The following is a 27,974-nucleotide window of genomic DNA, read 5'->3' as shown; positions in this document are numbered from 1 at the left end:
TGTAGCAACATAGATTTTATTTACTTTCTGAGCACTGTAGACGGATGTGCACATATTTACCATTTTCATAGCTTATACCATTTTATATTAGTTGCATTTTCAAGTAAAGTAATATTTGTGGAGACTCTTAGTAGTAACTGAGTGAAACAGCAAAACCAGAGAAACTGATTATCCCAACAGAAGTATCAATTCAGGCCATTTCTCCTTTCAAGTACAATTCTCAACAGCACCATTTCATGGGCTTGATGCATAAATTAGTTCTTAGCTGTCTGTTTTTTTAGCAAGAAAATACATGTCTCTGTCAGTGTGACGATACAAATATAGATTGTTATCTTTAAATGATGACTAACAGTCATGTTTGGCGGTGGGGTCAGATGCTGCTACCTGAGCACTATATATATATACACACACACATATATATATATATATATATATGCCTGTCAAAGAACAGAAAGTGGCTTACTGTAGATTTTGTACATGCAATATCTATGCATTCACATTTAAAAACAATCAAAGAAAAGCATTCTATGGCTGAAATGGTTATAAAATTCATCATGAGATTCTAAGATGCACATTATGCTACATTATACAGTATGCTGTAGGATTAATAACAATAGGCCTGCAGGAGTACATGAATTCATAACAATTATGTTGAGTAGCAGGCATTCCACAAGGTGCAATCTGACATCTTTTTAAACATGAAAAGTATTTTAAGAACAAAATAAGGTCTTGCATTTGAAATTGCTAAAAGTTTGAAAATAGTCACATCTGTTCAGCAATACAAAATGAAATGAACATCCACCCTGTTTTCCTAAATCATAGCTTATATACAAAAGAGAGGATGCCACTTTTAGTTTGAAAAGAGTAACAAAGAAAAAAATGGTGCATCAAGTCTAGTCCAGGTGACACTGGAGAGCCTGGGGGGTAAATTGGCATAGAGTACATGCTGGAGGCAGACAGTGGCAAAGGGAAGTCCTGTAAGTGCACTAAGTAGAAGCTAACACCCTTCCGTCCTTCCTGGACACCTGTTAAAACAGCTCAAGCTCATTACTTCTGGCATCAAAAGGTGGTGGGCCGATGAGGGTGGTGTATGTGTGTGTTTGCGAGTGGGTGGAAGGGTATGTATTGGAGTATTGCTGAAGAAGCCCAGAAGAAGGGTGAATGTGGCTCACTCCACTATGCTCATCAGTCGACACACTCCTCCCTCGATGGCCAAAGACTGTCCAGGAACAGTTCCGGGTGGTAATCTGGATATGTGTGTCTGAAGGCAATAAAAGAACACACACAGGACACGTACACAATGAGAAAAGCATCCAAGGACAGATACACATACAGAGGCAGGGCTACATGAGAAAAAGGAAAAATTACCAGGGTGTTGATCTCTTTTTTCTGATTTTCACATCATATGTAGAGTACATGTAGGAAAATGAAGGCATGGATAATGAGTATGATTTTTATTATTATTAATCATAAAAGCAAAAAATAGCAAATTGTATAAAAGTGCAGCAATGGTGCAGATGTTACCAAAGAAAAGATAAATATGAGCCAGTAAATAAAAGCCAATAAATCCATTAAATATAAGTTTCATCACATGCACTTCACAGCAACTATGAGACTGGATTTTTGAACTCTGAATAACTATTCAGGGACAAGAACAATTCATTTCTGCATTGGGAATCTAACACTACTATGTTATGCATAGATAAATGTAAAGGAAGGGATGTATACCAATCACATTTCAAACTGTTTTTTTTTTTTGTTTTTTTTTTACAGTATTTAAAATCTACATTCCTTGAGCTAACTTCCCCACAAAAGAAATTCAACAGTACAACTACAAAGTCAACCATTAAATTTTGGTCCAACATGTTCTGGAACCAAGTACACTTGTGATCTAACTTGTCCAAACGTGGCATTATGCTCAGTCCATGGCTAGTACAGGAAGTCTAGTAACAAGCTAGTGATCAGGTTCTGATCAGGCTGGCTGTTCCTCCCAATAAGCAGAGCTATGGAGTCATATCTCCAGGAAACTCCCAACTGGGAGACTTTTGTGTCTGACACCACACAGCTCACAGGGGCTTATGGAGCCACCTAAACCCCACAACCACAATGAACATTTTAACTGCTTGCTTGGTAGATATATTTTTCAGAAAGGATGAATCTCAGTTAAAACTATTCAAATCTAATTTCAATAATATCATGGATGAGGGTGATAGATACAATGCAACCAGAGAACATGCATAGATAGGACTACTGCTGTTGCATCGTCAGAGTATACAAGTATGAAGATGCCAAGTGAGTATTTATAGAGAGAGGGAGAGAGAGTAAGTGGAGAAAGAGAGCACACTGCTTATGTGTTGTGTTTGACCAGAGATAGAGAGGAGTAGTAAGAGGAGGAGGGAAGGGGCAAACACAGCTGTGAAGACGGGAGTGATACTTCCACTGGGAGATCAAAGGTGACTGACTCTCCCTGTGCCAATAATGGCTGTCATCCTCCTTCCTCTCTCTCCACAGAGGCCAGCACTGGCTCCAGCCTTGGGGAAAGAGTCCATCCACTTATCGACTAGACCACTGAACTGGCCTGACATCACTCTTTTACTTGCAGGAGACTTCATCTCCACTGGACTTATTTTTGTGTAGGCCTGAACTATGGCCCCTGGCACCCCAAGGGCAACTGCTGTCACTACAGTGGGACAACAGCCAGACAAGGGCGTGCACACATGGCAGCACTCTCAGGGGCTATTATGCCTGCAGTACTGGTTCCAGTGTTCATCTTCTCGCCTTCATCTTCTACAGATGAGGTTAAAGAAAGGCCTTGTTTAAACTGTTTTGAATGGAGGTCCATAGCTGAGTCATAATCGACTAATGGTGACATGCTAAATGTTTTCCTTCTGATGTCTGGGGAAAAGAACTTTGCAATGTTCTTTTAAATTCCTACTGCATTGAATACACAGCTGAAAATACAATAGGCAAAATTAGTGGTTAGCTGTATGACTTCATATATTTTGTAAGAAAACTGTTTCTGACAGTGACACCAATGCACCCTGAACCTCTAAGACCTTAATTTTTGTTTCAATCTTGACAGAATGGACAATGTGAATGAACAGGTGGGAAGAGTTAAGGGCTTACTAAACCAAACGAGTGAGTAAACACGCCGCCGCAGCGCTAACAGCATCGCGTGCCTCTCACATGCCGTGGTGCTGGTTCATAAGGCACAGAGCAGTGAGGATGAGCAGCCTCAGAAGTCACACAACAGATGTCCTAACACTTCTGTGACACCACACAGTCTGGTCAGCATCAGACAAATAACTCCACAGCCTCACATGTAAACACTAAATAACAAATTATCCATACAATTTTTATGTCTATGGTGCCAACCTTTACTGTCGCTCTGAGTTCATGCTTAGATTATTAGTCTGCAGCTGTTTTGGATTGAATGAAGAAAAATCTTTTGATGATTCTGCTCAATGTGATCAACAATTCAATACAGTTCAGTGCCAAAGTACTTAGACTGAAACTTTGTTGTGGTCTCTGTGCTCATCCCAATAAGTAGGCACTGACATAAAAGGCAGCTTTTTGGTTATTTCAGTGGGTAATGGTGTCCAAAGAGTTATTAGCACCCCAATCACAAACATTAAGGATTTTAAGATTGTCTGTTGGGGGCTGCATCTCCTTTACAATGTACCATATCATATCCTGTGTTATCATTTTCTTGCTTAATGAATCCTTGTTGTGGAATCCATGTTTACAGAAGCAATGTAAAATAATTATAACTTCAGCGAGGTAGAAAGAGGAGGAAAGAAATGTAGAATTAAATGATAGTTGGGCTAGATCGACAGAAATAACAAAAAAAGAAGTCACGAAAATCTACAGTGAGGCCGTGACCACATGACAGGACTACAGCTGAGTCAAAACATATCGTGAAAAACACAGTTCCATTGTATCTTTCAAAGAAAAACAACATTCTTTGGTGATATGAATGTGTTTAGGAGCTGGAGAAGCCACACATTAACACCACAGTGTAGGCCAACGGACAATTTTAGCTCTATGACTATGCTGCCGTTTTTGTGTTGTGGTTTTGAAATTCTTTTCTTTAAAAAAAAACAAAAAAAAAAACAATCATATGCTATTTATTCTCCACACGAGATGGATAATAAAAACAAAATGTACCATAATAAAAAGCATTTTTCGTGTAATATACACAGCAGACAATAACCAGGAGGACTGAATTGCATGCCATTTGATTTTCTCTGGCTTTACACTATTTGACCAGCATAAGCTTTATAGTGGTAATGATGTCCAGGAGGAGAGAACTGAGCCATGGAGCCAGTGCTGTGTCCTACACTTCTTTTTCATCTGTCCAATCATGACAAACAATAAAACAATAGTACAACTGTTTCAGAAGTGCGAGAAAACACGGCTTGATGTTCTGATGTCCTATCCAATGCAGACACAGGTGACTGAATAAAACCAGACGCTCTTCCTCTGCAGCACTGCGGCTTTATATATACATATATACAGTGCTCCTATTTTACAGTAATGTCAAAAGGATTAGGACACAGTCTCAACTTTCCCCAGAAATAACATCTGACTGAAAAGTAAGAAAGAACTGAGAAGAGCTGCCAGTACAGTCTGTTTGGAAAAACTGACATCCAACACATTTTTGACTGAGCTGCATGCTTCAGTATTCCCCTGGATTTATATTGTCAGAAAAAATATATACAAACAAATCTGAGACTTAAAACACTGTGAAAGAGAAGTAGATGTGCTTCAATACAAATCCAGTCTGACCTCTGTCCTACATACTCTCGCTACTGTGTATCAGTCCTTTTATGTTCTTATCACAGAAAAGCAGTGGAAGATGGACTCTGACTGGCTGGTTAGAAACGCCCAGTGGGATGCTAATAGGAATGGGAGGAATGTCTGTGGAATAGCAGCTGAAGCGCTGGATGACTCTGGGGCTATATGCTTTGCAATCTCTGCAACTCAGTGTGCTGAAAATTTGTACATGCTTGAATGTGAATGAATTATTCAGACAGCATATTAATGTGCAATGGGAACACTAACCTTATCAAGTTTTGTTCAGCAAGTGTTTATGACAACATAATCAAGGAAGTCCTCACTAGATGAACTTGTTAAATACTGCCTGTTCTGCTGCAGCCTAGTTACCAGCATCACCCCTCATCTGCACTGGTCCCAGAGAGACTGTGAAAGATGGCAAGATGACAGAGACTTGAAGCTTCTCAGGAGGAGTGAAGATGGCACCACAAAATCTGCCCAGAGCCTCCATGGCACACAGACCACTTTCTGGACGGCAGGGCATAGATGCATTGCGGTTCCCATCTCTGGATTCTTGACTAAGGAGAGAAAGCAGATGCTCTCCTATAGCATCCCCTCATATGTTGGCAGTAAGCAGAGGCCTACTCTGGGCCCACCTGGGGAGCAGTGGGTAAAACCTTGTTTTGTATCCAGTCTGGAGGCATGAAGGACAGAACAGCCAGATTCTCTGGTATGCAGACGGTGAGAGCCACAGAGGCACACGGGGGCTTCGTGGCCTCAGCCCCACAACTAGCTGCTCAGTCTCTGATGCAGTGTGAGGTTTGGTAGAGCAGCTGTGTTTTTGGCTGCACTCTCCAATACCACTGTGTCACCAGTGTCACCAGTGTCCCGTCACCAGTGCCCCCCCCCTCCCACAAGAGGAAGTGGATACCCTATCCCAGGAGATCCAGAAACTGATCTCAAACCAGTGGGTACATTAATTTTATAAAGAACATTGTGCATGCACATCTTAATGAAGTGATGTTGGGCGACTTCCACAATAGAGGCGCTCACTTTAATGCTTCAGTGTTGCCTCGACTCAAGGTGTTTCTGCAGTTTAAATTTAGAGGGACAGCTTGCAAGTGCTATAGATTGCTGGATTGCTGCTCCCTAGTTCTTTACACTTTATCTGTGAATCTATGGACAGAAGAGCCTGAGCCACTGTGGCAAAAAGTACATTTCAGAAAAGTGGAATAACTGTCTAGTTCATAAACAGGTGACCAAGCTCTCCACTACTATCTAGGTCTGGTTAATATCACAATATCGTCTTCTACACCGGTTACAGGATGTTATAGCACTTAGATACCACTATACTCCTGTATTTTTCACTGAGTCAATTATAAATGCAGTTGCACGTCCACAGTGAGGCTCCATTATGGTATTAGGTTTTTCAGAAAGTAGGCATCATGGAGAAAGTGACATAATAGGTTTGTGTCTACTATATACCGCCAGTAATACCACCCTCTGCTCATGCCTGCTAAACCTCCAACTGTATATACATTATATAAGAATGTAAACAAAACAAAAAATTACAAACAAACAATTGAAATGGCCCCTTGAACTGAATACAGTTCACTGTGTTGTGCTCACCACTTTACATTGGCACAGGCGTGAAAGGAGTTTGCACGCTCACATTCCACCACAAAGCCCAATACACAGAGCACATCAGAAAAATATGCAGATTGATACCGATATCCCCGGTGGACATGACTTTCACTAAATTTTATGGTACTTTAGGACCAGGTAGGGCCAGAGAGGGGGAGTGACGATAGAGAAAGACCAAGAGAATGGGTGAGGGGGCGGGGAGACGGGAGCTAGGGCAAAGACTTTGAAATCTGAACCAGGCTTGAATAACAGTGCCCTCTCTTCATACCGAGTGACAGCGATACATTAGCCAAACAAATCAGTCTGAGCTGAGACTCTGTGTAGAGCTGGGAGACCAGAGCATTAAGTCCTCTTGCTTAAGAAGACACAGACTGCTTCCAATCATACTATTTCTGTAGTTAGAAGTTTTTTTTGTAAGTTAAAGCCAACCTCAACAATCCATAATGTAATAATTTATTTACCACACCACTGTAAATGTAATGTCTACTTAAAAGACTTCTGCAAAGATTTTCAGTCTCATAAACTAAAAGCCAAGGTCATCAGCACATTACATACCAAACCAAGAAAGCAAGCACAGGAGGTGCAAGGGAAAAATTCTTGCCTACAACCACAGGGAACTGGGGTTTGGCTTGGTTGTGCCTTTAAGTGACACAAAAACCTTCAGTGTTTGCAGGAAAGAAGATTGGTGGTGACTGATATAGCACTTTTAGATACACTAGCAACTCCTACTGGTTGGAAGTGTGATCTGATGGAGATAGCGTGAACCTGCACATTACACCCTCTTGGTAAAACCCATCGCTAACAGGTGAGAAGCAGCAGCTGCACCCTGTGTATCAGGGGAGGCAGTAATCTCTATGATAGATACTCTCACCAGGTCAACAGGTCTCAACAGGGGAGTCAGCAGGGACAGGGCCTGCAGTTTACCAGGAAGGTGAAGGAGACAGGACATAGACAACAATCTAAATCTCTTATGTAATAGGTGAATAAAGAATGAGTAAGTTGCCAACACATTGGCAGCGACTGTCAAATCAACATAAACTCTGACTTGCGCATGAACTAAGTTGAATGAAACAATTACCACAAAACTGGATTTTAAATAAACAAATTATGATTGCATATATCTTTTCTAGGATTTTTTGCTCAACACACTACATGTTAGGTACATGTCAGAAGTATAATGGAGTGAAACAGAAGCTAACAGTCCTCTGGAGAGAAAAAGAGAATTAGAGTAAGCTCACAACTTCACAAATCAAATCGCTAGCGTATGAGTCTTAATTTTGATACTGGTCCAGATAAAAATGACATTTATTGTCCATGACAGGTGATCTGACCAATATATCACACATCCTTATATGACAAATTGAATAATTTCTTAAGAGGAACTGTCAAACAACAGCCAGGAGTCTCACTCTAACACACAGAATTATACTTCTGCAGTTTGGCAGAGATTACAAATCTGCCATGTTATTTAAACCAGGATTTCTAAATGATGTTTTTCGTTTTAACATTGTTCATCCTGGAAAATATGATGTAAAGCAATCTTCATAAAAGTCAAATCTATGGCTTTAGCTGTAGGTGAAAAAGGGAGACAAACTAGTGCCCATAAATTACCCAAGGAACAGATTCAATTTCAAGCTACTGGCACTGGTCAGAGATGCATAAATATTATACAGTGCATTTAATAAACTCTGTAATATGAGCCTACACCCATGTACTGTGTTACAGTTTTGTTAATGAGGTAAGGATGTCTATATTCCTATATCACTTCTGTGTATTTAAAACTCAGTGGAAGACATTTTGCTAATTGGGAAGCTCACCTTTGCTTTGCTATCTTGGGCAGACATGTAGCCAACACACATGCTCTCTGTGGTGTGACTCCATAGGAACTCCACTGTGAAAACATACAGATAAAAAGGTTCATTACAGAATGAAAAGGAGAAAATGAATCACAAATATACATGCATATAAATGTATTAGTATAAATAAAAAGAGCATGCAGCCAGAGGGACAGGTGGGGAGGGAACAGACTATGTAGCTTCACTAAAGTTGAGTCTTTCCATCTGCCAGAAGAAAAAGTTTGGCAGGTGACTCAGCGTGCTAAACTGCAGTAAACTCTGAGCATGCCCATTATTATGAAAATATATGACTTGCAGTTGTGACATAACTGCAGAGGAAGTTAGAACTTGTGGGTTGGATGAGAAACTCAATTACAGTACCAAAAGGATGTGGCTGACATACTGTTTATTCTTGTAAATCAACACAGAGCCCTTTGCAGTCCACAGTAATCTGAGGTAGTCCACAGTCTGCACAAGGGCTACGCTCCGTAAACAGGAGCATCAAACAGAGTCTGTACATCACTGAGGAAGCAGCACTTTGGAAAATTTTATTATTCAGGCTGACATAATTCACAATATAAATAGCGTTTCACTTCACATTCGCCATCATGTTTAATTTGAAATCAAGATGTCATCCCCTCCTACACTGGGGAAACATCTGCTCTACTTTGTCTGTGAACTTTAACTCATCCACTGGTTTCTTTGGAGCTGAGGGTTCGATACACATCATGTTAAAATTAATGCAAAGGGCAAAGGCCACTAGCAAGTCATATGGCCTCAAATTCCATGATGGTAGCTTTGAGAAGTGAAGGAGTGTTCTCAGAAGCTCCAGGTAGAGAAATCACATCTACTAATACAATCAGCCAAACTGGGCAGTGTTCAGAAGGCCTCCACTTGTCTGAAGATTAGTGGTTGATTCCATAGTGGGAGGTCCCTGTTTGAATCTGAGATGAAGGGTGTGAAACCAGAGCCTGATTGTGCAAGTTAAAACATAGACCACCCGCAAGGAAAGCCGCAGTGCCTCCTCCCCCTCCTCCTGACTATCTGAGGGAGGATTCTGAAATATTAACAGCAAAATCTCTGACTACCATCAGCTGTAGCATGAACGTTTGAGAGTGATCAGGCTCGAGATGATTAATGTCTTACCCAGTATACCCTGAATATTTTGAGAAGGCTGAGCCTCCACACATCTGCAGCACCGCAAGACAATTACTCCACCCAAAACACGATCCTCGCTGGCCAGAAAGGGTGAACCTGGATACAAAGAAAACACAACAGTTGAGATTATTAGAAATGGCATAAATATGGTAAAATGACAAGTCTTCTCAATCAATGAAATCTTTAGTATACGTTTAGCTCTCCACTGTAACACACTGAACCAAGGAACACATGAAAAGACCAGACAAAACACAGCCCCATCAAATGAAGGTGATCTATGAGAAACAAAAACCTTCCATTCAAGTTGTTTGCCTTTTTTGGCCAAGTTAAACAACTGAAAGCAATTATTCTATCCTGATATATTTATCTTATTTAGCAGACAGTTAAATTAAAATATTTCACTCCATCTGTATGGGCAGGTTTTTAGCACATAATAGGTTCATGACAGGTAGTGTCATTTTTAATTTCTGCACTATACTCACCAGTCTAGCACAACATTTCATTTAAAAATAGTTAAAAATAGAAAAAGACCTTAAAGCTTGCTTTAAAAAAAAAAACAAAAAACAGCAGAAAAACTCATTGTGTGGAGTGAGAAACTTTCTTGCTCCCTGACTAAACTTCAGAAGAAGCAAACTTGAATGAGGTGTTGTGTACACAAAAAAAACTTGGATTGGCTGATTAGTGTGAGCAATAAAAGAAAAGAGGGTTTGGTTTGGAAAAGAACAAACTAAAAACAGCTCCAACATGTTTTGAAATGTCTCATCAGAGCAAGTAAAAAAAAAAAAACAGGACCAGTTGATGAAAATATTGTTGTGTCTGCATGCCATTGTTTCTCTGCTGTATTTCACAGATTTTGGTTCCATGTTGTAATGTTCCCTTCACTCTATAAAACACTTTTTTTAGTGTAGCTTGGAAAACATTCACACAAAATCCTGGTATTTGTTCTACATTTTAAAAAGGCTCTTAACTTTCTTTTGTTAAATATTCCATAACAACTCAGACATACACTCACTAAGCACTTTATTAGGAACACCAAACTAATACTGGACAGGGCATCCTTTTGCTCTTAAAACAGCCTCAGGTCTTCATGGCATACATTCCACAAGACGTTGGAAACATTTCTTTGATATTCTGCTCCATGTTGACATGATTGCATCATATGATTTCTGCAGATCTGTCAGCTGCACATTCATGCTGCCAATCTTCTGTTCTACCAAATCCCAAAGGTGTTCAACTGGATTCAGATGCCTGCTTCAGCACAAATCCAGATTCATCAGAGGTTTTTCCCATCTTCAACTGTCCAGTTTTGGTGAGCCTGTGTCCACTGCAGCCTCAGATTTCTGTTCTTGGCTGACAGGAGGTGAACCTGACGTGGTCTCTGCTGTTGTAGCAAATCTAAAAAAATTTTCTCACTATGATGTTTGATGTGAACATTAACTGAAGCTCCTGACCTCTATCTGCATGTTTTTATATGCTGCACTGCTGCTGTATAATTGGTGGATTGGATAATTGCTTGAATAGGCAGGTGTACAGGGGTTCCTGATAAAGTGCTTGGAGGGTGTATATGCCTGATGTAAACATGAGAGTAGTTCAGTTATTGCCTTAATGTTCACCATCATCTTACCCATAAAAATAAAATAAGGATAAATTATTGAGTATGTTGGTATGTGTGTGTGTGTCTCTTTGGCAGGTGTGTCAATACAAAATTACACAAACAGATCTATAAGTACTGATGGCATTTTCATTAAAGATATTCTATTTAGAGAACCTGACTTGAATGGAAGTGGAGTGAGCGGCCTCCACATCACAGACACTGCCATCAGTGCTCCTGCTAAGGCAGGATTTATGGAGCTTTGTTTAACTTAATGTGCACCTTGAAAGGAAACAACAGAAGAATTAACTTTTAAATTGACTTGATCCAGCCTGTCCAAATGTCTTGGTGTTACAGATGTCCATGACAAAGCCAAACTGGGGCGGACTTCTAAAGGAGGCCAGAAGAAGGCAGAAACCACCACATGTTTCCACATGTCCTTTCTTCCTCTGCTGTCTTCTCTGAACTATCCAGTGGTCATTCACAGGCGCAGCAAACACAGTTAACAAGACTTTCTAAAACTGACCACTTCTGAGAATATGGCAAAAAAAAAATTACATCTTCACATGAACTTTCAACAAAACAACTGACAGCCACAAAATTATCTGTGGCTGTCAGCTATAATGTGTGGAACATTTGAAGGCCCTGTTTAAACGGTGAAAAAGATCCATAAATCAAAAGCCGTTTCTTCTGTACTATTATTTCCAATGTTTCCAGTTGTTAGCTCATTCCTTATGTTATGCAACATCTGTTTATTCGCTTTATTCCCTCTGTGCATAAGTATGTTTCTCGCAAACACGTTCTTGGCAGAAAAATCTATGCATACGGAAAGGAGTGGGAATCAGGCTACATGTGGGTGACTCACTGATGAACTTGTTTTGCATAGCCTCCAACAGTGCTTGGTGGGCATCTTCAGACTGCATGGCAGCAGAGCATTCCCGTGCCAGCATGGTGCGAATCAGATGCTCTCCACAGCCTGGCAAAAGACATACAGACACACCTGAATCTGTAACATTAACTTGTATTAATTCCCTTCGTTGTTGCAGGCACGCATGCCTCAATCAGAACTGTACAAAGTCTCCAGTGAGTTAGCTTTGAGAGAGTTGTAGCACATGTAGTACAAACCATTCACGCCCAAGAATCTGAGGCGCATAAAAAAAAAAAAAAAAAAAACAGAAAAAAGAGTTTTAAACCTTCAGTTGTGTAAGGTATTAATCATATTTTGATGTTTCACATCTTGATGTTTAAGTGAATTTTGAATAGACCAGTATGTACAAGCACTTCCTGATTACCATTTGTAATAATATGCTTTGATATTAGAAACCCATTAAAAAGATCACATTTTTCCAATATATCTTGTCATTAAGTTACATAATGGAAAATATTGGAAAAATGAAAGGATTTGCTTTTTCAGCTTATACAACACATTTAGTGCTACTGCAGTCATTTTGGCACCTTCTCTGTGTAATTAAGTTTTATTATTTCAGGTAAAGTTGACAGCCCCTGGGGGCTGCCAAACACAGCTGCCTTGCTCAAGGGCACACTGACAGTAATTGCCGAAGGAGGGTTTAGGTTTCACATTCAGTTCTCCTGCCCAGATTCCCAGCTGGTCTGGGAATTTGAAATAGCAACCATCCAGTATTACTCTCTAAACTCTGTGCTCTAGCTGGCTCACTGCATAACTGCAGTGGGTGCGTGCATACCTGCAACATTTATGCATTAATTTTATGTTAATAGGATTGACATTTATATGTTACCATAATATGTGTTTGTGATTTTCACAGTTTGGCTTAAATGGCCAAACACCAAAAGTATGTGGCAGGTAAACAAGAAGAAACTATTTTTATACTGACTAACAGTGGGGAGTAAAGACATGAAACAGTGGTCGGATATAATTGACTACATGCCAAATGTAACAGAATTTCTTACAGTACACAGAAACAAAACTGCATATAGTGTAGAAGTGTAGTGTAGAAGTTGTGTGCGTGAACATTATATTCATGCAAAAACCCAATTCTCTGAATTCATTTAAATGAAATCAAAGAGGTCCCAGCAGAGTGTGCTCCAGTGGACCCTAACCCCCTGAATCTGTCTGATGCCTTTCAGTTACGCTGCATGTGGTATATAGAAAAGCCCAAGGAGAGAAAGTATTAAAGCAAACCAGGAACCATAAAAAGAATGGGCAGTTTGTACATATGTCTCACCTTGCCCTCTTCCACTTCCAAGTCAAAACACAGCAGGTATGCTTTTTTATATCTTAGATAATGTGCTATGTAATGCTTGAAGGACTAATATTAAATCCAAAACCTTGCTGTTGCTGCAAAGGAAATGACAGATATTGAATACATGCTGCATGCAAACAAAATGATCTCTCTCATTTGTAAACTCTGCCCATACTCAGGAAAAACACAAGAAATCTAAAAGTAAAAACAAAACACATCTGGCAAAAGGTCTTGTGAAAACCCATAAAGACTTGTTGTTTCTGTAAACACAAATGAAGGCCTCATAAAATATCAGGTAACTACAACAAAACTGAATGCAGGTCGGTAACTGTGGAGATCAGATGCCTTGAGCAATTTGAAGTTCTTTTTTAACGAGAGCAGAATGTCAGACTGGCCAGGTACTGTGCCTTTTGCACTGTGTTTACCATAACCCACTTGTCCCAGGGGAACTGGATATTATGGCACCACAAACACAGTTGAGGTGGAACTGCAGCAAGAAGCCAAGACTAAGTCGGAGAGGCAACAGAAGAGAAATGTAAAAATAAAGAGGCCAACAAGCGGAGATACAGTATGTGACAGCCAACAGCACCAAGAGTAAACAGTGAAGTTAATGGGCTGTTCTCTGACTGGCCACAGCAAAGAAAAGGCCAGATGAAGCAGTCAACGCATATAAAACACAGACCCACATGAGCTGAATATTACAAAACAGACGAGAATGAGGGGTGGGAGGTGGGGTGGAGGGGTGGTGGGAGGTGGGGGCACATGGGCAAAGTGGTTGTGAGGCCAAGGGAAGAAAGAGTGACATACAGGGTGAGGATCATACTCCTCATGTCAGAATGAAAATCATTGTTTTTCAGTTTCTTTTGATGAGAATGCCTTTCATGTTAGGAAATTAAAAACAGGTGCTGCACTGGAACACACATTATGTTCCCCATACCCATAAGGAAATCATCTTTTTTTTTTGTAACATCAAAGGTAAAGCCACAATATAGGAAGAGAGGATGAGATGAAAATACTTACAGAGCAAATATCTACACTTCATCTACTCGAATAATTGATGAGCAGTAGACTATTACCAAGACAGCGGTCTTATACTGCTTGTTAAGTATAATAAATGCAGGATAGAGCAGTTGAAATTAAGCCAGACTATGTAAGTGACAGACCTTTATATTTCATAGATACAAATGTACAGAACTAAATTCAAATCACTATTTACAACACTATTTACTACTGAGTCAAACCATCTGGATGTAAACAATACGTTAAAAGATTGGTTGCCTTTTCTTGTTAAATTAAATTAAATGCTAAATTAAATGTGCCAGAGAGTATTCATGCACTGAGGCATACATTTTTTAGGGCCTTCAGGATAGCACACACTGTTTTGGGCTTTTTAGAACTACAGTTGTGGTTACAGTACAAAATCCGTTTCCTAAGCATTGTATATATTAAATAATAGGTTTGGTGTGACTGTTTTTGTTGTTACACATGCCTAGATTTCTCACTGATTGCTCATGATATGAACAGGCAAGCTTTATGGAGCAAAACGCTGGCGATATTAGTGGTACATATGACTCAAACTTTAGCCTGTCTGATCAAATCAGCTCATCTGCACTGAGATGCATTATGCTTCAGATCCACATCAAAAGATTTTAATGTTCCCCAGAAGCTATGTCGCAAATGCCTACACATCTTAAAGAAGTGGGCTAATATACTGTAGCCTCTCTGCCTCACAAAATCATATAGTTCAAAACCAGCAGTGTTGCTTTCAGCTAAAAGAGATATGCACTTTCATTTTCGGAAACACAACGGCATGGTTGTATACATTGTATAAAAACTTTCAAGAACATGTTTTTGAAATGGTATATTGGTCCTGGAAGCAAGGGATGTTTTTGTCCAATTGACTCTCTATATCAGTTTAAATCCCAAAGGGCCAGTGCTTCAAGAGATACCCTCCATGCTCCTGTGTGTGCTGTCAGCAGAAGATGGACAGAAGGAGGAAGGTGGCTGCTGTTATTTCTCTAAATGCAGACTTGAAAAGGCTGAAGCTTTTTAAAATCACAAATTTCAGAAGGCTGTTATTTCCATCAGTGGGAAGAAAAGTTCCTTTTCACTAGGTAGGTTGGTGCAATGAAGGGGTCTGGGGTTTAGTCCACACAAGCACATCTTCTTTTCTTTGCCTTGTGTACCCTTGCCCATTCCCTCCATCCTGCCCTCCATCATCCTTACACTTGGCATTGCACCCACCTCAATAAAAGTAGGTGGGGAATGCAGATTGTTTTCTCCAGGGCTATTGTTATTTTTTTACTTTTAAAGATAGTTCTTAGAGCTATCTTTTCATCTTCTTCTAACATCCCAATATAACAGTGATGAATGGAATTTAATGGATGTAACAGAAACATCAATGTGTCTTTCAAGAGAAAACAACCCAGTTACTCTGGGTAATGCACAGAACAAGATAATTCACAGTTGGAAGATTTCAATCCAATCATCGGCCCCCAACATGTCGTTACTTTGTATTATTTTTCACTTCAAAATCTTCTGCGCTACAATTGTTTACATTTATGTAAAATACCAGGGATTTTACAGACAGACACTGGTATTATAGCATTAAGACGAACAGCTCACGTGCTGCAGAGATGCTGACAATATACTTCCTGTTACTCAATAAAGTTTGAATCATGTTATGATGTTAGCCAGATGTTATGGTACGTCTACATGTCACTATCTTTAATTAACAATTAAATGAATTACACAATCAAATACTCTAATGGCCTACTTTACTTTTGAGATGATTCTGGGCTAAATTTGTTGTATACATTTTTATTTTCTCAAGAAGTCTTAAAAGTCCCAAAAACAGACTTTAAAAGTTAAAAATGTCTTCTGAAATTGTTTAATTGTTTGCTGTAGCTTTGAATGCATCCTGACATTTTAGGTAATTTCATAAAGACTGATAAAAGAGTAAAATGTATGAGGTTATACTGCATCTCAAAGGGACTTTGAAATGAATCTTTCTATCTTTAAATATGAACTTTAAAATTGTTCTGTGTGATAAACGTGATAAATCAAAATCTAAGGTAGCCAGGGTTGTCTAAAGAGCTGTGATAATTTATTGACAAGCTTTATCAGATTGTAAAAGCTTAAACCCTGTTAACCACTACTACTCACAATAGAAAACCAGCAAGAATGCCAGTTGGATTAGTTCAGCTCTTCTGCATGAAGAGAAACAATAGCAACCACCTACTTCCTCCCACTCCTCTTCCTGAAGCTAACACAGCAGAAAGACAGAAAAGGGAGGAGGACAAGCAGTATCTGACAGGTGACAGCTATAAATCACCACCATGGCACAATGTGTCTCGGGTGTGGGGTTGTGAGGTCAGTATCAGAGGCTGTCTACAAATGAAACAAGAGACAGTGCCGAAAATCTGAGTTATATACTTACTATACGTGTACTGTACTTAATATACAGTTAGATATTGCAATTGTTAGTAAAATCAGTAAAGAAAATACCGTTTAATGCAGTTCTGAGTGAGAAAATTTCAAAAGCTCAATAAAAGTTTTTTTTCTATTGCTTCTAAACTTTGTATTGGCAGAAGCAATGTGTTAACCGTCTTTTTGAAGCAAAACATCTGTTCACTGTAAATTGCAGTCAACAATATCCAGAGGCAGCAAAGAACAGAGGCTTTTGATACTAGGAAGATACTGTAAAATCTGCATGAAGTTTAAATTTGTATATTTAGTTTTAAAAATTGTTTTCAGTTTGAATTATATTAAGATTTACAGCTCCTCATATTGGTAGAATGTTGGTAGAATTGTATCTCCCTTACACACCCACAAAAAACCTGGTGGTGTCACAACTTGCTCACAATGGCACACTGTGGCACATGTTTAATTATTTTAAAATATCTTAAAACATAAATAACAAAGACTGATGATGGCCAGCTGATATATATGCATCACTCTTCTTAGTTTAACCATAAACATTAAATAATTATTGTAAGGTGAAGTGAATTTTGGGACACAGAAAAAAAATACCACATAAACTTTACATAACCAACTTCTAACAGATTTAATTGCCTGGTATAATACCATCACTTATACGAGAGAAATTATGATCTGGATCCAGATAACTGCACTTGAAGTTTGCAAATGTACAATCTTTCTGCTGCGCTCACAGCAGTTCCCCTTCCATCATATCTACAGCAGGTGTCCCATGTCAAATGTCATTGCAAATCCAAAGAGCTTTGCAATGCACCTGGCATGTAGCTGACCAACAAAGAGTGGGGAATGATGACTCAATCACTGGAGGAAGTGACTGATGAGGATCACGCAGCAGGAATGGTTGGAGGTCATTGGAAAGTATTTTGAAGCTTTTTGAAGCTTGACTCACTGCGGCTAAATAAGAGGCTCACATTAAATATCTGTCTCTGATTCATATTATCTCCAAAACAAAAAGGCAGGCCGGTGGTAAACATTAATGGTGAGAGGAAAGTCACGTACTGCAAAGTCGGTTGTAGAGAGTGTGCTGGAGTATACCTGAGGTACTCACTGCTGTAGAGTAAGGGTTCATGTTACAGGCATTTTCAGCCCAGCAGCCACATCCATAATGAGCAGCCTGAGAAAAGAGAGAACATTTTAGATACAACACAGTTATACTGTTGTTTCATATATGTTTTTTAGCAAAAATTCTCAAATAATAACTGGGAGTAGGGCATGCTCTTGTACAAATAAAAACACTTCAAATCCTATAATAAAGTCTGGGGTGGTCATTTCAGCCTAATTTACATTTCCACATCATTAACTATTGAACAGCATGCCATACTCACTACTGTACTGCTCTGAGCCTCAGGTTTTTTAACATTAAAAGTGTTAATGAGGTTAAGGCAGTAAATCCTGTTGGTCCACTCATTCTATTCAGCCCCCATTGTTAAGCTGCTGATTTTTTTTTTCCAGTTAAGTTACTGTTAATGCAAACTCATAACTTCCTGCAGCTGCCTCTACGTAAAAGACTTCCAGCACAGAAATGTTTTACTGGGGTTGTTGTGTTTGCATCACCATTAAAAAATGGGGCACACGACATGAGGATGATCGAGTGAGTGAATTCTCCTGTGGTAGATAAAAAAGTTCAGCTCTGTTAATTACATCAAACAGCAGCAATAGCAGAAAAACACAGCGAAGGGAAAATAAAGCTGGTTTGCTTCTTTTGGTAACACATGCTTGCTGGCAACTCTTATCAGCTGCTTTCATCCTGTCTAAAGCTTCACTGATAAGTTCATTTTTGGCCACTAGAAAGCATAAGACTCCATAAAACACAGTCCTGGCACATTATCATCTTCATAAGTTGTTAGTGTTTAATGTGATGGCAAGAAATTGCCAACAATTTTTTTCACTAGCATTGTGTTTATGGCCCCTTGAGGACAATCCACATACCAGGCTTTTTTTTTTAAAGCATTTTTGACATTCAACACTTGCTTGTATCATGGATACGCTTTTGTTTAATCAAATGTATCAATCCACACTGACTCCAATACATGCACGTCACCACAGGGCCCCCGTTCATTTACACTAATCATTTTTTCCTCTGGCACGCTTCATACAGTGTGATCTACAGACAGCTGTTGAAACTACTTCCCTCTTTCCAGTAAAACCAATATATGGTGGCTTTTTAGCTCTGTTTTGGTTTCCACCAACACCTAAGAAAAACATAGTTGCTGTCTTTAGCTGCTGAGATGTTTCACTCTATTCGTCTGCTGTCGGCAGTTCATTGTCTGCTATTCCTTGAAATCTTCTGTTTTTTTGCTTAAAATGGCTGCCTGAGGAAAACAGCAGCAAAAAAGCAGAGCAGGGTAGAAGCAGAGTTGAGTGACAATTCAACAATTCAACATTGACAATTCAATTCAAGGTCCATCAAGATAAGCAATCATTTAACTCGGCTTTTAAGTCAAAAGTATTGATCAGTGCTGTTTTCAGCAGCATTTAGTGCCTCTTGTGTATTGTGCTGATGTGTTTTTCCACCTGTCGATAAGCTGGGCCGTAGATTCAGATCATTTAGGGAGAGAAAAACTGTTTTTTGTTTTACAGCTGCAATTATTCTGAGCAGCATATCATTAGAATTTGACACAAACTACATGTAGGTGTACATTAATAATTTGTTCTCATGATACAGCACTGTATAGGCTGTGTTCACAGAATAAATAAGAAATTATACATTGTGTTACTAAATATATTCAAATAAAAAAGGAAATACTGAAATAATGACATGACATACGTTTCCAGTGATAGTGGTCTCAAACAAAGGCCTAGTTTGATCTTTACTTGAGTCACATAAAAATTTATTATTTAATGAAGTTGTTATGAGGATAAAGACATGGACAGAGAAAAAAAGGAGAAGAGGGTCTGACTACCTGGCCAACCCTGCCGGAATGTTTCATGGCCAGGCCTCCGCTGGACACCGCTGCAGCTACATTCCCTTCCAGGTCTACCACCACGGCTCCCACAGTGTCAAGACACCCTGAACCATTTTCCTACATCACAGTAGGTAAAGGAGTCACATGAACAGAAAAACAATGCATATATACAAATAGGCATTTTCAAATGGAAAATGTTCTCATGTGAGAATTAAGGCAAAATAGAGGAGCAGAAATCCAAACATTCACATTCTGAAGCAGAAATATCATCTCTGACTAAGGACATTTCCAAAACTAGAATTACTGCCTGGTTGTTGTGTGCCTCCACAAGTGGTCAAGTTGCGGGAAATATGATCACAATCCCCCCCCCCTTCTACTCCTGAGTTACAGTGTTGAATAATGGCCAGGAAATCAGATGTTTGTGTTAAATTGTGTCAAATAAGCAAATGAATTCTTCAATTATGGCCAAAAAAAGTGTTTTAAATTCACACTGACATTGACCTTTGACCCATCTCTAATCAGGTCATCCAAGTAAGTCCAAGTCAAAGTAAACGTTTATACCAGATGTAATGAAATTTCCTCCAGGCGTTCCTGATATATTGCATTCACAAGAATGTGACAAACATGCGCTCACAGTGACCTTGACCTTTTAAAACAAAAATCTAATCAGTTCATTCTTGAGTCCACGTGAACATTTGTACTAAATTTGAAGAAATTCCTTCAAGGCGATCCTGAGATATCACATTCATGAGATGGGACAGACGGATGGAGGAACAACCTGAAGACATAATGCTGTAAACAGCCCTGGCTGTCGCCAACGCAGAGGCATAATTAACTATGTACTGCATGAATTTATGTGTCACTCTTACTTGTCCTTCATATTTCATCAAAAAAATGTGCTTTTGTGATTTCAATCAGCTGTTTTCATTCCCTGATTGCAGTTTGCTTTGGAAGTGACTTGTTTGTGAACCATCATGACTCAGACTACATGATAAATTCAGTTCTACAGTGTAAATGTGTAAAATGGCATCATGATACATGATCAGAGCTCCACTCCTACCAGTAACTGACGAAGTTCATTGAACCTTGGACTGAAGAGGCAGACTAAAAAAAAGCAACAGCATTTCTCATCTGTTGTATGCTCCCCTAAATCAGTCCTGTCTCCAAGATTATGAGGCAAAATAGAACCGGAGCCAGCCATTTCGAAATGCTAAAGACTTCTTGTCACTCCCTATCATTGTCCTTGAATGAAAAAATCCACAGTAAATAATGACTGTAAAACTTAAGGGCATTTTGGAATTATAATGATATGCTTTCAATTTTCCTAAACAATACAGCAAAGATACACCATCATGAGACAGGTGCCTATATTGCACCAAAAAAATTGGAAAGATTTTATTGCTTGGCAAAAAGACAAAGGCATATAAAAGAACACTGCATATGATAATTATAACCAGATTTGATGCAGTAAGGTTTTTTGTTGATTCCACAAGTAAAAGCCATTCTTGATACAAAAAAATTGGTTATTTCCTCTTGACTAGTAAAAATGAACAATAAGGATGACGCCAAAATCCTGTTAAATACCCTGAAACTCTGATCAGGGCATGCCTGTGAACACTCATGGTCTGATATGTCCATGTCATTGTTAGCTTAACCTCACAAATGGTCACATATTAACCTTTAATAGGTCAAGCAGTTCTTTGTAAACATGTAAGAGACAAATGAGAACAGAGGGCAAGTCAAACCTTAAACTCTCATTTGGCAAACTCGCCATTTGACACAAAAATCAATCATATTACTTGAACATGCCTAAGTCAACAAACAGTCCAGCTTAGTTGTTAGTCTTTGTTTTTATGGATATATCATTAATATTGAGGATTGATGTGACTGAACTAAATAAACAATAATTCTGTTCAAAAACAGGTCCAATGAAGCATTACAGGCTTTGGCCATTTACACGTTTTACTCCATTTAACACAACTCACATCTGAACCAAGACAAATTCTCCCACCCTCTGCCGTGCTGTTGCCACTGCTAGAGACTTTCAACTCAGCTCATCATCAAGCCACTCTCCACTTCTGCTGCTCAGGGCACTAACACATTGCACTACCTCTTGTCAACACTTTAGTTGTTTCTGGGAACCATCTGTGCAACCTGGTAATGCCATTTCATGACCCTGTGAAAAGTGAGATCATAACTGTCAAAATATATCTTGATATCTTAGATGTGGAGAGTTGTTTAATTCCTTTCTTGTATAAAATACCATATTCTATTTGATATTGAGTTTGTGATGAAGTTACACCATTGGTCGCTAATTACCATGCTAATTAGGGTATAATGTCTCTTCCTCAATTTTGTCCCTTGATCATACACAGTCCAGTCATATACTAGGTTTTAACCTAGTCTTGTTAAATTCAGTCTAAAGAAATATTTCCTCAAACAAAACTTAGAATCTGGTTAAGAACCTGTTGAATGGGCTGCAAGCATTATAAAACTGACTTAAGGAGCACACCAATTTCATCACTAATAACAGCCAGAGTAACAGAGTAATGCAGCCACAGTCATGTTGAATTTTGAGTGAGGCATGTGTAACCCTTACTCTTACTGTTGCTACTGCTGTCCCTTCTCACCTTTGTAGGACTTAAGTCTGAAGTCTGATTTTATATGACAAACTTTTAAACACCTAATACCTCTGGTTTCTTCTCAGCACATCGTCTCTTTTAGTGTTTGTTGCATTATTGCATTAATGTTAGAGTTATTAAATTCTCTTTGTTTTGTTCTTTTCTAAGGATCAGTGTAGAGGTGCAAGTCACCCACGCTTGCTGGAAGAACTGTTACTTGATTTGCAGGAGTTGCCTTTCAACCTTACTATATATTGAGATTGGAGCTGAAGGCATTTTTATGAAGAGTAGCAGAGGGATTAGCTGAATATTGGTTGTCTAGGTCTCAGATCTCATCTGATATTTCTGTCAATTAGGATTGCTGCGATTTCTTAAAATGGGAGACAAAACAAATAATCTGTCTGCAAAGTTAAGCCTTGAAGGACTCTGATGTATATCACTGCCAATATCTGGTGAGTTGTTTATTTCAAAGAAAAACTGAACTTGTGTAATAAAAAGATCTTTACATTTGGATTCAGGTAAAAAGTATGAGTTAATTGTCCAAAATTTAGAGAGTGGGCTTCCATGGGGAAAGCTGATTTCTTTGGCGCAATGGTCAAAGTTTAGTTCTTTTCTGCACTCAGTGTATTCAGTAGAACTTACCTTAATTAGCTTATTTACCAGAGAGACCAAAATTTTGGTGCAAGGCCAGATTTGGCCAACTATTTGCTGACCACTAGTACAGAAATTTTTGTTTAGCACAAGTGATGCCCCGGGTAAGCTGGTCAGAACTATGCCTATTAAAAAGCATGATGTTGACTGCAAAGAATACAATTTCAAAATCAGCAGGAAGAGGTGGGTTCATTCTTACTGAAGTGATGTAGTTGAGAAAGAATACACTTAATGCCGTTAAAATAAGCGTTCTTACTGACAACATAGTACTCACATTTTCACTTGATTGTCTTCTTTTCTTTGTCTGATTATGTCCCGTGTCCATTTTCTCTGCCAGCTCCATCTTTCTCTTGTTCCTCTTGTACGCAGATAAACTGAACTCTGTGTGTGACAAAATAATCTCTTTCTCATGCATCCACATAAGTTTATGTTTTTTAAACACAGTGTTTTGATTCAGTTTTGCAGCTACAGATAATGCATTTTAGATGGAAAATTATTTCTGAATCACTGTGGCAATACTTACTGGTGGCCATTTTCTCTGAAGGGCACGGTGGTATTCCATGGCTGACAGCCCAGTCATGTGCTCCTAGCCCCACTAAAAAGCTAACAAAAGAAAAAAAATTAACATGTGGATATAGACACATCAATACATACAACATTAATTAATAACCATGATAATCACCAGGGTGGTATTCTGCCAGCTGATAGTTTCCCTTTCTGTGCTTCACTCAGTAGACGGTTTGCAACTAACACTGGGTTCTTAATACCTGAAGGAAAAGTCAGAATTATCACAGAGCTAGCAGTTCATTCCATATGATTATATTACAGTGTAAACAAATATGGGGAAAATAATGGATTTTCTTAACTTTCTATGTATGCTGTGTTTGATGCTGTGGGTGAACTGAATATGATTTTCATTTTTGTAATATATATATAGTTATTTTCACAGTCAGTGTATTCACAGAGTTTACTACGTAGTATTGCACATTTTCCTTTTTTGCCACTGTCACACAAGCATACGTATGAGTGCTAGTTTGCTTTTAGCCTACTTACATACATCCATACAAAACACACGTTAAAGTATACATTTCTAAACCAACAAAGTTTCATTCATTTCATTCAATGCTGCCTTAACTCCTGGGTTGTTGTTTGGAATAAATACAAAGTTTTTTTTGTTGAAAGCCTTCAAGGAAAAGTAACAGTGAGTATGACAACTATGACAACAACAATTAATTAAATTATTTATTTATTGGTTGCCCTCAAGGTAAAAAATGGGTGGTCCCCCATTGTAAGGATTTATGATGTCAATTCTCTCCAGTGATCTCTTTTTGACTTTAAGAGAGTAGAATATAAATCAGTAAAACCTATGACAGATAGAGGCTTGGCTCATTGCCATTACTTCCAGCTGACTGAAGTTCACTGCCACAACAACATAGCAGCCTTATATGAATATCAACACATATGTAGTAACTCACCACTAATAGCGCCTACGGCTCCATAATGCAGTGACTTCCCGTCCATGATGCTTGCATCACATTCAATTTCTCCAGACAAATTAAGGTTGGAACCCATGCCCGCGTTTGTAAAAGGAGAATCCTGAGAACAATTAAGACATGCAGAATCTAGAATAAATCTTTATTTGCGATGAGCCATATTGTCAATGTTAATATACTGAAGGAATGTCATTCCTTTGTAGACAGTTTAACCAAGACAAAAAGGGTCACTAAGGTCCTTAGTCTTAATGTAATGGCATTTTTCCCACACAATACAGAGTCTGTGCTGTAGTTACAACTTTTTTACACAACACTTGTTGTCAATCTGCCTGGGTGCAGATACTGCACAGCAGAGCATATGGTTATTCTAATCTTGTCTAACCTTAATTGATCTCTTAGAAAAACACTTCTACACTGCACGTCTGTACATTCTTACAGCTGCAGAGTTTGTCAGAGTCATTATTTCTCATTCCAACCCTGTCTTTAGGTTGTCAAAATGTCAAATGAAGCTTCTCATCCTTACTGAACACTTTTGGGATGTTGTCTTTTTAAATCCAATCTGGGCCTAAAATAATTGTTCTTTATTCTGTATGTCGATTGGTATTACATTTAGTTAAAAAAAAAGTCAATAGAGGTTGACTTCATATCATCAAGCCTGGATCATAATCAACCCACCTCAAGTTCAACCAGTGCTGCTGCCACTGCTTCAACTGCAAGTGCCCCAGCTTTGAGCTGGTCCACAGCCTGTGAAAGACAGATGGAGACATCTTGTTGAAAGCACAACAGCTTACCTGTCAAAACACCAAATACACCCTCATGCTCATTTCAGCATTTATACAGTACTTTCATTACCTACTTTCATCGAAGTCAGTTATGTAACACTGTGATAAGATATGGACAGAAATTAATTATTTAACTTTTTCCATGGCACTACTTTGTTGTTTTCTAGCCCCTACGTAATCACACTACAATGCATTTACTGGATTACCTATATTTCCTGCTACTCACAAATACAAAAATCTATACCTGAAAACATAAACTCCATGGGAGAGGTAAAGAGGATTTAACATTTATCAAAAGCTCAAACTATTGTAAAGCAAGGGTGATGGCAGTACCATGGGGTTGTTTTTCTGGTGTAAGGAACGAAGGAACTTGAAAGGATGGAAGGAACAATGAATGAAATTGAATACAAGTAAATTCTTGATAAGAACATACTTTAGAGTCCAATAGAACAAAGAATTCCCTTCCAAAAGCAAAAATTATTTTAATACAGCCAAATGAAAACTGGAATAACTTCAAAACAAGAACATGAAAGTGCTTCAGTGGTACAGCCAATACATAGATTGGAATCCCACTGAAAATTTACAGAATGACAGCTGTTCACAGATGCCCCTCATCCATCATTTGCAAAACATTTGACACATGTGTCAGGAAAAACTATACACTTTCTGAAGACACAGGACCCATTGATAGAACAAGAGCAGACCACATCTGTGTGCAAAAATGTAGCAGAGAAAAGTTTAAACACACTTCAGTATTTAGCGACTTTCAGTTATCTAATTGGTTGTGACATCTGACCAAATTCTATAGACAGAGCAAGTAAATTCACTAACTGGGTTGACTTCTTTGTATGGATGGAAGCATATTTATTCCATATTTACGACATAAAGAAAAAAACATTTATTTCTGTTTGATACTTGGGTCACAGAAGAATTCTTTGGTAATAATATTTTGCATTAATTTAAGCTAAATTTACATTTAAATACAATGTTAAAACAACGTTATTGTATTCTTTAAGGAACGCTCCAAAATGCTACTTTAATTGTTGACCAGTGTCATTTCATGCTGTTGCTCTGCTTTCAGAAAATATTTAAAAGATTGAATACTGGGAAGAAACAAATTATCTGGATTGAAATAAATCATATTTTACTGACATTCCATACACATACATATACAAGTTATTATGGTAATATTCATAAAGTAAACTTACTCGCTGGCAGGCTCTTTTGCACACATGCTTGTACTCCTTCGCCTTAGATTCAGAATGGTATCCTGCTCCTGAGAGCAAATAATGGGGAAAAGTTGTTTAACCATTCATAAAGTGATGATAGTTGTCTTCCTCAAAGAAGGATGCTTACTATTTCTCTTCATTCTACTTGTTAAGTAAAGCATGCACACTTACCTGCATGCACTAAAACAAATCCACCAACACCTTTTGTTTTTTGATTCTTGCTTGAGTCCTGTTTTTTGGACCATGCGTTGGCCAGAGGAGAGGATGGTTGCTGTTCTTCAGCAGAATTCATTACACTTTCCATAACCCCTGCATAACTTGATAAGCCTATCATGGCCTATCAGACAGCGGTAAGAAAATCATTTCCATGGCACACCTGTGACATAAAAGGAAATACAAACATTACACCTCAGGAATAAAAAAGACATTTTTGATTGATTTGCAATATGAAAATAGCCTCTTGCAAAGCAACATGGTGGTTCTTAGCCAATGTTGTATGCAAAAATTTGGGCAAAATTTGATAAATTACATACGTTGTTGTTTTTGAAGTGAATAGAGGTAAATACCCCTGCAGCAAAAAGACATTAAAAATGAATCTTTTTTTACTTAAAATTAAAAATAACTACTTCGCAACACCCCACCCAGAGCCCTCAAAATCCACCAAGAACTACTTCAAGAAACTCAAACTGAACCTTTGGAGGAGTCCTCCCAGTCCCTAATCCTGAACAACACTGAAAAAATGTGGGTGCAAGTTAAACATGCTGTTTGTGTCAGGCAGGCTGAAATATCTCAGAACTTGAAGTGATCTGCAGGGTAGAGTGGATGAATATTATCAAATCAAACATTAGTGGCTACAAAAAGCACTTGCAAGCTGTGATACTTAATAACAGGCTACATTTACTAATATGAAACGTTACATTCAACTAACAGGTACAAAGATCATGTAACTAACGGCCAACCTTGTAGCTAATGTCATCTGACAACATGATATTTATGGTCCACAACATTACAATTCAAAGCTAGCACCTAATATTATTTACTTAAACATTAATGGTATCATCCATCTCGTTAACGTAATTTGACGTTATCAACTTTCCAAACAATTCCTGTTGGATAGAATGTGTCATTGCGCATGTCACTTTACAATTTGTGCTATTAAACAAGGCTTACTTAGTTTTTGTTACGTCTTTACTTACCGAATAAAGAATGATGTTATATATAAGACAAATAAGTTATCTCAAGTCAAGCTAACAGTCTTGTGGTGTCGTTAGCTTGTTAGCTAACAGCTCGCTAACCAACAAAACAATCTCAACTTACACTTTTCACTCCTCTCCTCTCAGCGACACAACTGCCCGCTAACCACGACGTAACCTGGCATATGTTAAATACACATGAACGGTAGCCGGACTCATAAATCAAACTAAGACAAACTTTGCTGTCACACACTTTCAGTCCACTGTGCTATCCATAGCTAGTTAGCTACAGCATACAGAAGTACTTCCTGGTTCAGATACACGTTGCTAAGGAAGTGCGTTCAATGCAAACATTGGTACACGTGGATGAAGCTG

The 27,974-nt window shown here is 38.6% G+C and overlaps 1 protein-coding gene across 4 annotated transcripts; it reads right to left on the bottom strand.

Moving 5' to 3' along the window:
* On the bottom strand, positions 1–27,905 carry tasp1 (taspase 1). Of its 4 annotated transcripts, none has more exons than XM_022743960.1 (14): positions 27,724–27,905; positions 26,578–26,782; positions 26,386–26,453; positions 25,071–25,139; positions 24,378–24,498; positions 23,585–23,669; positions 23,426–23,505; positions 23,177–23,283; positions 19,628–19,747; positions 17,724–17,838; positions 11,870–11,980; positions 9,402–9,509; positions 8,238–8,311; positions 1–1,261 (listed from the first exon to the last, which is right to left on the bottom strand). In XM_022743960.1, the coding sequence occupies exons 2-14, from the start codon at positions 26,738–26,740 to the stop codon at positions 1,169–1,171; spliced, it is 1,314 nt and encodes a 437-aa protein (XP_022599681.1). In that variant the 5' UTR covers positions 26,741–26,782; positions 27,724–27,905; the 3' UTR covers positions 1–1,168. The 4 variants fall into 4 exon arrangements, with proteins under 4 accessions (XP_022599681.1, XP_022599683.1, XP_022599682.1 ...); XM_022743962.1 differs by having other exon boundaries at positions 17,760–17,838; XM_022743961.1 differs by lacking the exon at positions 27,724–27,905 and adding an exon at positions 27,603–27,690.
* Positions 27,906–27,974: the final 69 nt, after the last annotated feature.

Source organism: Seriola dumerili, unplaced genomic scaffold (assembly GCF_002260705.1).
Source record: "Seriola dumerili isolate Sdu_G_001 unplaced genomic scaffold, Sdu_1.0 BDQW01000073.1, whole genome shotgun sequence".
Taxonomy (NCBI): domain Eukaryota; kingdom Metazoa; phylum Chordata; class Actinopteri; order Carangiformes; family Carangidae; genus Seriola; species Seriola dumerili.
Note: the sequence above shows the minus strand (reverse complement) of the source record. Positions and strands in the feature narration are given on the sequence as shown.